Source organism: Pelmatolapia mariae, linkage group LG4, assembly GCF_036321145.2.
Source record: "Pelmatolapia mariae isolate MD_Pm_ZW linkage group LG4, Pm_UMD_F_2, whole genome shotgun sequence".
Classification (NCBI taxonomy): domain Eukaryota; kingdom Metazoa; phylum Chordata; class Actinopteri; order Cichliformes; family Cichlidae; genus Pelmatolapia; species Pelmatolapia mariae.
This window is the reverse complement of record NC_086230.1, coordinates 12,771,578-12,784,871: the sequence shown is the minus strand read 5'-3', so window position 1 is coordinate 12,784,871 and position 13,294 is coordinate 12,771,578. Positions and strand designations below refer to the sequence as shown.

Here is a 13,294-nt window from a genome sequence, read left to right as displayed (position 1 = left end):
TTTAAACAATATAAGAACAAAAGTCATTTATGAATTAATGTAGTATTATGGGGGATGTGTTGTTGCTAAACTGACCACGGGCTATGCTTTAATAAGGAATCTTTGAAAGAGGAAGCATCATTTTAATGCAGCAACTCTGACTTCAGGTCTGTGAGAATTGTCATGGGACCACCCACAACATCTGAATTTTAGACTGCCTACTACACTTGTGCATAATAATAATTTAATTGTGGAAAACACTTTGCTGATTTAATCGTTTTAATTAGTTGGATTTTTAGAGTATCACAACACTAAAAATATTGCAGTGAAGGTTACTTCGTATTGATGCTCCTTAATGATTCCTTAGGACATGCCTTGCAACAGATGGCCACCTGAAAAAGGATTTAATTCAGAACCCAAAGCATTTAGTCATTGTGTAGAGTCAAGTTTTCTTATTGTGCTGATTTTTCAAGTAATGTAACTGTTCTTTTTGGGGGTGGGGGCTGCTTGTTTCAGTGTCTGCTGTTCACATAATATTCCATAAAATCCCAAAACAAGTTTTAAATATATACATTACATATGCAACTCCTTTTCCAGGTGTGCCCTTGCTATTTTTTAATAAATGTTTGTGAGGTCGCTTCCAGCCTCCACCCCTCCACAGCCGCCCCTTTACTCACATTGAACCTGTGTCTGTTTCCCCCCCCCCCCTCTCCTTTATCAACAACCACTCTTCCTCTTTTTGTCTCTCCCCTCCCTCTTCCTCCTCTTTCTGCGCGTCCCATCTGCCTAACTCCAGTTTCATGTAAGTTGGTTCCATTCATTCAGTCTTTTTCTCAGGGCTTGGTATCCTGTTCAGTTTCTTTACAGTTACTCTTCTTCATGTGTTGAATGATGTTGAGACACCTCAGCTCTATAGTGTTAACTTAGTCTGGGGGTTCTGGGGGAGCTTTAATGTGAATTGTTACCCAGCTCTGCTTGCTCCTAATGGTGTATTTGTTCTAAATGTATGGGGTATTAACGTCATCACAATTCTTTTCAATCATTCTGTATCATCCACTTCATTCATGCAGTAAAAAACGGTCTCATTTTGTTTCTTGGGTTTGTTGTTCCAACGACCTAATTTTCAGCTAAGCCCCACATGTTGGTTTTTATTTTGGTGATGGGCTCAACAGTTTTGATCACTGTGGTTATTTAGTCAGTGTCTCCCTATCCATTGTGTAATTCATGAATTTAATTTGGCTGCTCATGCATTACTTGTCTCTCTTTGACCTGTCTGGATTGGAAGTATAATAACCATGTGGTTTTATTTGCATTTTGATTTTCCATGAAAAAGTGTTACTATAATCCGACTGGTGGTGTTTACTACAGGATGTTGCTTTTGTCATTCACCTAAGTCAACAGTTAAAGGACATTTACTTCTGTGTTTCTTTTGATTGTCTGTTTTCCCCTGAAAAACCCTTGTATGTTAAAGTGAAGCCGGTTCTTACTTCAGATTAAATTAACAAAAACAAAAAAAACAAAAACAAAATGTCTATTATTGGAGGAGTTCAGTGTAACTGTGCTTGTTAAAGTTCTGCAGTTAGACCTATAAGCATCAGAAACCATATTGACTTGACCTCAGCTCTTCTCTTCTTCGGGGTCATATCTTTGTTATCCTTTCACCAGAGTGGGGCAGTAAAACATTACAGTAAAACTCCGGCTGACCTCTGGGTGACAAATTTACATGTCGAACAGCACTCTTACACTGATAACCGCTCTTTGGTCTCTTCCGTTTGACAGAAGTTTTGGTGTGATGTTTATCAGAAAGCTGAAACAGTACTTCCAAAAAGCGATCTAAGAAGGCAGCCACAAGAGATGATCTTGAATAAGAGAACAGCCAAATTTATCAGATTTTTTTTAAACAAGTTTTTTTCTAAATAAGCAGACCTGCACAACTTTGATTGCATTGTCAGGTTTTAAAAAAAACATTTTCACCTTCCAGTTAACTGTGAACAAATTCATTTTGTTCTGTGTATATTTGCCCCAAATAAAATCTGCGCTCTAACACTGAAAGGCTCGCAATATAATAGAAATAAAACTTATTACAGCAATAGGACAGATAGTTTCTTATTTTCTAGTATTCTTCCCCAAGACATGGCTTAGCCTCAATCTAATCTGACTGCAGGCAGTGCAGTGGTTAAAGACTCACCGATTTATCAATAAAAGTTATTTGATGATCCATAAGTATCAGCATTTTTAATGACCAATAAATTCATATTTAAGTAGTAAAGACAGAAGAGAAATACTTTTCAGGCATGCTTTCAGCATTGAAGTTGCATAGTTTGGCCACCAGAGGGCACTCTGCAACCTGCCTCTTGACAAAACACGTGAACAAATGATCCAAGTAGAATGTTAACAACTTAAATGATTCTTTACTAATAACAGATGTTTAGGAAACTTTTTCTGTTTTGTTTGCCTGGAAGAAATAAAATATCAGCAAATATCAGTGTCAATATTAGTCTTAAAAATATCGGTCAAATTCTAATTGTGGCTAGTAATCCTTGAGCTGCCTTTCTCTAAGCAGAAGTTAGGAGCAAGCCAAAGAGGTCAGGCCCATTCTTCAAAGATTTTTTCTTCTTCTTTAAATTTGCAGGCCTCAGTTGAATAGCATAACTTAAAGCAGTAAATCAGACTGTGCACCCTTTTGATGCACACTCGTTCCACCAATACAGTGGTAATCCCAACATATGTAAACACACCTAATGTGTGAAAACTGCTCTTACCTAAACTGGCCACCTCTCAAGAGGGTGCATCTGGAAAGCACAGGCCACAAGCTTGGGTTAAACAGAGCAAAAACTGATTGGCAAAGCATTTTATTCTTGACTAATTAACATATAAAAGGAAAATTCATCTGGCTTTATTGATAGTGGATTGACATTTGTGTCCTTATTTTGACCCTTTGGGTATTTTTTTTAATAATTACTTTTTTAAAAATCTTTTAGTAAGATCATCCTTTATTTTAATATGCTTTTAAATGTGTATAATTATCTGGTTATATTCTGGTAATCCTCAAGGATCACATGTGTTGTGTACACATGAATGAGTCTTTGTATTTGTGGAACTGACCTTGATAATAACTCTCCATGCCTCTACTCTCTCTAGTGGACAACCAGCACATGCTGCACTACATTCGAGATAAGACAGCGGTCCCATATTTCAGTAACTTGGTCTGGTTTATCGGCAGCCACGTCATCGAACTGGACAAGTGTGTACAGACAGATGAAGAGTAAGTGTTTTTCTCACTGTAGCCTCTAGATGTCAGCAGTGTCCTTGTTTGAAGACTTGATCTTGCTCATGCTTATTATTCTGTGTTATATATATTTAGTTATTTTCTGTCTGTCTGTCATTGCTGTGTCTTAGACATAAAAACAGGGGGAAGCTAAGTGACCTGGTAGCAGAGCACCTTGACCACCTCCACTACCTAAATGATATCCTCATCATCAACTGTGAATTCCTTAATGACGTTTTAACCGACCACCTCCTCAACCGTCTCTTTCTGCCACTCTATGTTTACTCTTTGGTCAGTCCTGAGATGGTACGTTACCCTGAAGTGCATTTCTGAATACATCTGGTTAGACTGATGTTCACAGGTTCAAAGTTGAAGTGTGTGTTGTCTTAAAGTGGTTTCCTCCTTTCATTTCACACATGCAGTGTAGTATGGTTCTGTTCCTAAGCTAATTATCAAGTTGAAAAATTAAAAAGTTGAAAAATGTTCAGTTTGCAGTAGTAGTTTTTTTTTTTTTCTTAGCTTGATTAATGACTAACCAGTGGTTTTGCTTGATCACCTCAGAAAAGCTATGAGTTAGAAGTTACGGTTAGGTATTTGCCAGTTTGTGCAGGTGGTGCTGTGTGGGTGACATAGAGGTTACCACTAGGTTTTGAGTTCAAACCATTCAGGGGCCTTTCCATGTGGAGTTTGCATGGTCTTCTGTGCCTGCATATGATTTGGTAAAATCTTAAATTACATAGAACATAGAAAGTATGCCATATGTGTGGTGTAAAGTGCTTCGATTGGTCAGTAAGCCTTTTAATACTCTCTCTCCCTCTATCTCAATAACACTATATATCATAATATAATGCGTTTTCTATAAATTCAGTGAATAGTTATGTAATCACCGTATGATAAGTACTATTTCTTTTTTTACATTTAAAGTAAATAATCAAAAATTAAACAAATATGGGCCTTATGTGGCATTATCCCGTAGTGCAGGGGTGGAGAACTCCAGGCCTCAAGGGCCGGTGTCCTGCAGGTTTTAGATGTGTCCTTGATCCAACACAGCTAATTTAAATGGATAGATTACCTCCTCAACATGTCTTGAAGTTTTGCAAAGGCCTGGTAAACAACTAATCATCTGATTCAAGTCTGTTGACCCAAGGCGATATCTAAAACCTGCAGGACATCGGCCCTTGAGGCCTGGAGTTCCCCACCCCTTCCAAAGTTACACACTAGATGACCACACACAACTTCACTCTTCACTCTGGCTATCATTACTGCTCCTGTATGGTTGTCGGGAAACTTGACTCAAATGCAGAGTGTCCTAGCACACTGTTAAGTTCATACAGAGACGTGTTGTTCTCCTCGTCCACATATCTTTTGCATAGTATGCTGCATTGCAGACACTCCCAATATAAATGAGGCAACTCGGCTTGTGTGAAGTGTTTTCAGCTGGGCATCATATACCTGGGGTCGAGTGTTTTGACCAATGCATGAAACCATATATATTTATAAATGCAAGTTGTAATGACCAGTTATCTTGATCTTTATTATATGGCGTGCCACAGAGAAAGCCTATTCTAAGGTTTAAGTGTAAAGTTTAGTTCGAGCACCTGACAGCTTACTTTTGCTTCTCATTCATAAACTCTGCATACTATTTTACACCGTGGTGACTATTGCAAATCGTCATATAAAGCAATGAAAAAATATTGCAGTATGCAACAGCAACATGTTTTGCAACAGCACAGTGTTTCATCATCCAGTGTATTTTGTCATATCACACAACCCTAACATATCTATAAAAAAACAAAGGTGAGCTGAAAAGATTATATTCCAGGTGAAAGCGTAATTATTATGAGTTATAAATGCAGATAGTTGAACATTAGACAGTTAAAACACTGTTTAAATCAAATATTTTTTCTTTTGACATGATAAATGTTTACTTGTTTGCAATATGGGTCATGACTGTTATACTCGTACTACTAAATGATTATCACACACATTATGTTCTTGTTGTTATTATATATCACCTTAAATCATCTTGTTTCTTTCTCTCTCTTTAGTCTGAAGAGCGGAAGATCAACCCTCAGGTGTCCCTTTATCTGTTGTCTCAAGTAAGCTACACACACACACACACACACACACACACACACACACACACACACACACACACACACACACAACTGCCTGCAGACACTCTTGTGAGTGTAATCTTGCTGTCGCTGCTTAACTCGGTGATATATTGTCATACAGTCAAGCTGCTCTTTGTAAAGCCTTTTCTACTAGCTTTATTATATGAATAGTGGAAATAAAACTTTACTTTATGCTGCATTAGTTATTACATACACCTTGTTATTACTTGCTTTAACCAACTTTTACCTCCTGGACTGTCTTAGTTCTGCATGGAATACGTTCAACAAAAGTCCTGGAAATATTCCTGAGATTTCGATCCATATTGACATGACAGCATTACAGGTGCTACACATCTGTGATATGAATCTCCCGTTCCACCACATTCCAAAGTTGCTCTGCTGGATTTAGATCTTGTGACTGTGGAGGCCTTTTGAGTGCACTGAACTCATAGTTATGGTCAAGAAACCTGCTTAAGATTATATGAGCTTTTTGACATGGTGCGTTGTCCTTCTGGACACAGCCATCAGAAGATGGGTGCACTATAGTCATAAAGTCACAGCAACAATACTCTGTGCAAAAAAATTTCTCCCGCACCAGAACTACCAGCAGCCTGAATTGCTGATACAAGGCAGGATGGATTCATGGAGAAACTCATCAGACTAGACGATATTTTTCCAATAATATGTTGTCTAATTTTGTTGAACCTATGCTCCAAATTGTAGGCTCAGTTTTCTGAGTTTTCAAGTGGTTTTTTGAGTTACTGTTACCGAAGTTATCGAAGCAGTCTGGCCATGCTCCTATGACCTCTGACATCAACAAAGCAGTTTCTCCCAGAGAACTGCTGCTCACTGAATATTTTTGTTTTTAGAAATTATTCTCTGTAAACTCTAAAGATGTTTGTGTGGGAAAATCCCAGCAGATCAGCAGTTTCGGAAATGCTCAGACCAGCCAGTCTGGCACCAACAGCCATGCCACGTTCAGAGTAGCTTAAATCACCCCTTTCCCCTATTTTGATGCTTTGTTTGAGCTTTGGCAGAATTCCTTGCTCATGTTTACATGAATTCCTGCCAGGTATTTGCATTAACACACACTTAATAAAGTGGCCAGTGACTGTAAATCGTGTTAATTAAAGGGAGCCAGTTATATTTGTGTAATTTGCAATGCTTAAATGTTGGTGCAGATGATCATGTCTAAATGAATCCTTAACACTATAATTTATTTTATATTCAGCTCTAGTGGCCCAGACACTAATTTTACTTATTTTGTGTTTATATTCTTGTTTTCAGGTGTTTCTAATCATCCACTATCAGCCACTGGTCAATGCCCTTGCAGATGTTATTTTCAACGGAGATCTGTCTGTATTCACCACACCGACAGATATTCACAGCGCACACAAGAGCACGGTAACACACACACACTTTGACTGTATATGTTAATGTACTGTAAACTGTACTGTACTGTAAAAGGTAATACTGTGAGTGAGTACAGCATACAAACAAGAAATGTGCACACTCACACCTACGAAGCAACCGCATGGACACATACACAACACACACACACAGTTGTGTTCCAGAAGTGTGCGTAGGTGGTTATGAGATCGAAGGGTCATGGTTTTCTCCATGATTCACCCACATCAAGGCAACAATATGCAAATTATTTGACTTTTCTTTTTCTTCCCTTTCCATTTTTCGAACACTCCTGATTCCTGTCTTTCTCTCTGTCTTCCTGCCACGGCGTTGGATAGCAGCATTCGGTTTCCTTTTACTGCTCCGTGCCCTTTAATTTCCATCTGCATATTCTTGTAATTTCCCTCTTCTTTTCTGCCACCGTTTTAATCTTCCCCTTTCATCACCTAATGTTCCCCATCCAGTTCCCCTCACCTCTCATTTTCTACTCTTGATTCAGTTTCTCTTCCCTCATCGCCCCGCCCCTGCTTCTTACATTTTTTTTGACCATCTGCTTTTAAAGCCAGGTGGGTGTGCCGAGGTAGTGAGCGTTTCTGAGAACCCTTGTGGTTATTCTCTGTGCTGAGTGTGTGTGTCTGTGCGTGCGCGCGCAAGTGCTCTCTGGCTGTTGTAAGAAACGGCCTACCTTTTCAGTGAATATAACTAGAGGCGTGATGTCTTCACAGCTTTGGTGTACCACAACTGGAGGCAGCCAGACCCAAATACATACCTGCCAGATATTCATTCAAGATCACTTTCCCTGTTTATATATTTTTCTCTCAAGTAAAATCAAGTAGATTAACAAATCATATTTGTTGTGTTTATCCTTGAGTTACTGTTTTCTTTTTTTTTAGGGGGAGGGGTGTAATTTATTTATTTTTTTGTTTCACTAGACAACACAAATTTGCGTTTGCACATTAATTATTCTTTTTCTGACTGATTGACATTGATAAAATGGATACCAGTGCAGGTTGTGTGATTTACTGGCATTTACCCTGCAGCAGTTTATTTGGCATTTTGTTCTGGTGCATGTAAAAACGCTAATGAGCACATTAGTGCAGCGAACAAGTGTTATGCATGCCACGCATTTGTGTGACATCACCATGGTTATTTGAGGAAGTGCTACTAACGATTCCTAAAGATGCCAAGTAGATACTCAGAAGTTGCACGGTGCGTAGCGTATCTGCTAAATCACATGTACCGTGTTATTGTTTGATTTATTGTAGATAAAACAGCAGACATATGAGGTATGGGCTCTGTTTTTGCGCAGGTGGTCAAATGGCACCTCCTGTTCATCTTTGATGTGGCAGGAAATTAGGTCACATGATGGAACACTGACAGAGCTGGCTCACCTAACCCAGATCTCTTTCCTGGAAGAAGTGTTTTCTCTCTCTTTCTCTCACACTTTTGTAGATGTGTTTACTTGCAAGTGCACCAGTTAGATACATGTTTTTGATATTTGCATGCATGTGGCAGTATTTTTTTTGTGTGTGTAACGTAAGTTCGTGCAGTTCGTTTACTGTGCAGGAAAATTGGGTTTATCTTTTGACCTGCAAATGGCACCCTACTTTCAAGCGGGTGTGTGTGTTTGTAGATATGTCGTGCATGCTCCCTGACCTCCATTAATTTCTCAGCATTGGTTTAGACTGCGAGCGGTTTACCAGAATATAGTCAGCTAGCAGGTGTGACACACACACACACATGCACACACACACATGCGCACGCACACACACACACACACACACACACACACACACACACACACACACTGATACTGGTTTGTGGTTTGTCTCTGACAAAATACACACTGTGTTTTTAGCGGCAACTACAATGTAATCCTACCAGTAACACAAAGTGTATGTGAGTATTTTTAAAGCATGGAAAAAAACCTAATAGCTAAGGTTTTCTGAATTTTAAATTAAAAAGCATAAAATAAAATAATAGTGGCAACATCTTTAAGAGTTGAATTTTACAAGAATACCTTTGTGTCATAAGAAATTAATAAAAAAGAAAGAAAAGATGGAGGAGAAAGGGCCAAAGTGAGGGTTTTAAATGATGTATATAAATATGCAGCTTTTTGCTGTGATTCATCCACAATACTTTCACCAGAGGTTGATGCAGAGAAACTGATACTGGGTTTATCCTAGGCACACATTTGAATAGGGAGGATGGTTTCAGACACCTGCTCGTATGTATGTGCATGTATGTTTTGACGTGGTCACGTGCTCATGTTTGTGTTTGGTGGTTTGTGTTAGCGCAAGAACTTCAGTGAAATCAGGCCACGCAGTTTCAGTGTGAGATACAGAGTTTTCTTCCTCTCGGTGTAAGAGCAGGTGAACCTTTTCACGAAATGAAACCAGAGAGAAAGGATTATCTTGGAATTCAGTCCTGTTTCACATCATGCCTGAAGCCATTAAAGTGTGTGTTTTGTTTTAGTTTTAGAGCCACTACCATCATTATTGTAATTCCTTAATAATCTGATAATTACTTACTAAATTAATTGCTAAATCAGGGGATGAATGATAAATATAAATTCATTTTACGATGTTCCGTAGTTCCTGTTTTTACAATGAGTTGTTGAAATAGTGGTTGCTCATTTGCAAGTGCATGGTTAGCACAAGTACAAGAAGTCCCCATGAGCCCCTCTTACTTGTTACTGAAATCTTATTTATTTGCAAGGGGAGCCAATCAGAGGACCGATGGCTTAAAGGAAAAAGTAAGGGAGCCAAATGGCTTGTTTCAAACAGTGAGGGATTGCACCAAGGCTTGATAAAAGATCAAGAAGGATGCTGTTTCAACTTAATCCTGCAAAGCTTCTCTGGTAGAACATAAAGCTGAAAATACATGGATCAACGTGGATCTCTGAAGATCCCTCGTCATCATTTTCTTATAATTTCTAAAAGAGAAAAAGCACTTATAACAGTAGTTGTTCATTAATTATCAATCAGTCAGTTAATAGATTAATTTGCTAATTATTAGTGTCATACACCAATCAACCACAAATTTAAGCTGTTTATAAAACCCTAAAACAGCTCTGACCTATAAGGACATGGTGTGCAGAAATGTTAACGCGGGTAACACATGTCGACGTTACATCGACATGAATATGAGACATTGTTTTCCACTCTTAACTTAGCTGTTTGGTCAGCTGTTTGTTTAACTGTTATTTTAACTGAAGTCATAACTCCGTCAGACTAGACTATTAGTGTTGTATGTAGAAAATGAACTAGAGGATCATCAAGTTTTGAAATGATTGCTTTATGATTACTTGCAGTCTCTGAAACGTCTGGGAGTTTCATATTCATGTGCAGCAGTAAGGAGTTTGTGATTAAAATGTGCAACAGGAAGATTGTCACAATTACACATGTTATACTTACTGTAAGTGACAGCCCTGACAGCACTGCTCAGCATTTTTTTTTTTTTTATCATTTACCAGTTGTTTCCTGTGGGATTGTGTGCATGTGCATTTTGGTGTCGGTTTGGGGGCTGTATGTGGAAAGTGGGTTTCTCAAAGTTCGAGTATGGCCACACAGAAGGGCCTCAAAGCGTGTGTGTGTGTGTGTGTGTGTGTGTGTGTGTGTGTGTGTGTGTGTGTGTCTGTCTCTCTGTGTGTGTGTGTGTGTGTGTGTGTGTGTGTGTGTGTGTGTGTGTGTGTGTGTGTACGGGTTCGTACTATCCTGGTGGGGACCAAAATCTGACTTTTACTATCCTGGTGGGGACTTTCTGCACCGTGGGGACCAAAATCCAGGTCCCCTCGGGGTTGAAAGCAATTTTCACACTCAAAATGTGGTTTTACTGTCAGGGTTACAATTAGGTTATGGTTAGGTTTAGGGTAAGGGTTAGGGTTAGGCATTCATTTTTAATGGTTAGGGTTAGGGTAAGGGGCTAGGGAAAGCATTATGTCAATGGGATGTCCCCACGAGGATAGCAAACCAGACGTGTGTGTGTGTGTGTGTGTGTGTGTGTGTGTGTGTGTGTGTGTGTGTGTGTGTGTGTGTGAGAGAGGAAATAGTCCAAAGATGTATGAAGTGGGAAGTGGCTTTTTGATTAACATCAGTGTACGTTTACTGTAAGACTGTGTAATTAGTGTGACAATAAATAGACACAAGTAAAATTATATATAGATAGAATTAAATACGCAATTTCTGCAAATACTTGTGTTCATGTGTTAATTTTTTTCGGGGGCTTATCTCATTTCCTGTTACCACCTGACAGCTTTCCTTTGTTGTTTCTCCTGTTTGGACCACTGCCTATCTTTTGCCCTGCCAAAAAGACTTAAATACATGATATCTAGTTTACATAACTGATTTTAATTGCCCTGCAAGGCCTTCTCTTTGTGCACCTCTGGGCTGCTTTCTGTCCATCTGCTATTTTTAGATGGAAGTCCTGTTGTGAACACAAGCACAAGTGTTCAGAGTCAAATTTCTGTTTTGCAGAAGTTTGAAGTCTACATACTTGACATTCATGTCAGCAGTCATCATTGCTGGGTCTCTAGCTTAGAACCCAGAGAGCAAACAGCAGCTTTGAGCATAGGAGTCAAGAATTTATAAGTCCAAAGATGTTCGGTCAGGTGGGGAGTGCAGTTGGGAACATTTTCAACAGCTCACACGGTTATTCATAGAGTCAGACTGCTGACTCGGAGTAATAACTACTGACTACTCTGATATCCTGAAGCATCTGAAAGAAATGACTCAAACTTTGTTACGAGCCATCAAAACATTTTACCCCAATCGCATTGCATTTAAAGTGCAAGAATTTTTAAGCTGCACCAATGGAATCTTCTCTCAACACCAGCCGTGGTCCTCTGATTTGAGCTTGAGTTTCTTTTTCTTTTCCAAAAGGAAACTCTTGAGGCTCTCTGTTTTGAAACGGTGGAGAAGTTCAGGCTTGCATTGCAGATACACATGTGAAACTTGTCAGAACTGGACTTCCACAGAGTGTTTTAAAATTAGCATCAGCACTGAAAACAGCCTAGAGGTGCACAGTGAGACAACCTTAAAAATTTGATCGACCACAAATCAGAACATCAGGAATTCCTTTGGCTTTTTATGGAAAAGTTTTGTATCAGTCTTTTGGATTGCAGCTCGTACATTTGTGATGTTATGTTTAAAACAGTTTTGGAGGTTATGATTATGTGTTGTTGACTAAAATAATAACCGAGTGATCCACAGGTGATATATTCCGTTTCTCCTCATACTCTGGCCTCTATCCTGTTTTGCTTCTATCTATCAGGCAAGTGCGGGAGGTATGCGCCGCTTCATCAAGCCTCCGGAGTCTCTGGAGCGCTCACTGGAGCTGTCCCGCCATCGTGGCCGCAAAAGAACACAGAAGAGGCCAAACTACAAGAACCTGGGCGAGGAGGAAGATGATGAAAGGGCTGGGGGCGGAAGCAGCAGTGCAGGAGGAGGACTAGAAGAGGGCTGGGATGATGACAGTGGCAGAGGAGGAGAGAGGGAAAAGGGAAAAGGTACAGAGGGAATAGGAGCAGGTGGGAGTTCTAAGGGAAGCAGAGCGAGTGGGGAGACGGCGGAAGGTGAGTGTGTGTCTCGCTGGACACAGCAGTACAGGACTGTGTTTGTGAGTGTTTCTTCACCGCCATAAATCCAATGTGGTCTCCCATGCACTCTGGTTATCCTCAAGAGAAAAGAGAGAGAACTCTTTAGAGAAAGAACACCTGACATTTTTCACTGGAAATGTGGTGGCTTTGCAGCTACAAGTAAATGCTTAAATGTGATCTCCATGCTTTTGCAGCTGTGTTTAAATTTATATTATACAGCCTCATCATTGGGGTTTTTTTTTCAGGAAATAAAAGATTCCTGGAAAAAGTAACAGAAGTAAAAAACAGGCAAAGCTGCACAATCAGAACAGAAACCCTCTCTTTAGCTTGTTTTAAGATGAGGACTCCCTCTTTTTGCTGCATCCTCTTCTTGGCACCATTTAATTTCCCCATGATTATCATGGCTACCACTGATCTTGTGCTGAACACAATCCACGTAGCAGTATCGGTTCCCACAGCGATACACCATCCATCCTGTGCTCCTCATCTCTCCGCCTGTCTCTCACTCCTGCTCTGTGTGTGTGTGTGTGTGTGTGTGTGTGTGTGTGTGTGTGTGTGTGTGTGTGTGTGTGTGTGTGTGTGTGTTCGTGTCTATATTAAAATGTGACCATTTCACGCATCTGAAATGATTCATTTTTTATGCTTTGACTTATGCTGAGACATTGACAGCTTCAACCTTTTTTTTCTTTACTCTTTTTTTAAAAGCACAAATGTGGTCATGGGCTGCAGGGGAAGATAGTTTCAGAATGACATGAGTACCATTTGGGATGGAACAAAGACGCCTACCGCTGTTAACAGACTGATAAAACAAGTGATAAAATTACCAACATTTTAAAGAATAAGTTTAAAAATAGATCTGTTATTCTTCATAATAGATTTAAATATTCCTTTGTCTATTGATGTGTTACTATTACTTAGTAATTTTAA

The 13,294-nt window shown here is 39.4% G+C and overlaps 1 protein-coding gene across 3 annotated transcripts in view; it reads left to right on the top strand.

Moving 5' to 3' along the window:
• clec16a (C-type lectin domain containing 16A) overlaps positions 1–13,294 on the top strand; it is a 52,441-nt gene that overhangs the window by 9,705 nt on the left and 29,442 nt on the right. For 2 of the 3 annotated variants that reach the window (XM_063471513.1, XM_063471510.1), the window contains exons 6-10: positions 3,121–3,244; positions 3,379–3,553; positions 5,296–5,346; positions 6,652–6,768; positions 12,043–12,343. In XM_063471513.1, the coding sequence (XP_063327583.1) occupies positions 3,121–3,244; positions 3,379–3,553; positions 5,296–5,346; positions 6,652–6,768; positions 12,043–12,343 (768 nt within the window). The remainder of the gene's footprint in view (positions 1–3,120; positions 3,245–3,378; positions 3,554–5,295; positions 5,347–6,651; positions 6,769–12,042; positions 12,344–13,294) is intronic. The other variant, XM_063471511.1, reaches the window with a different exon arrangement.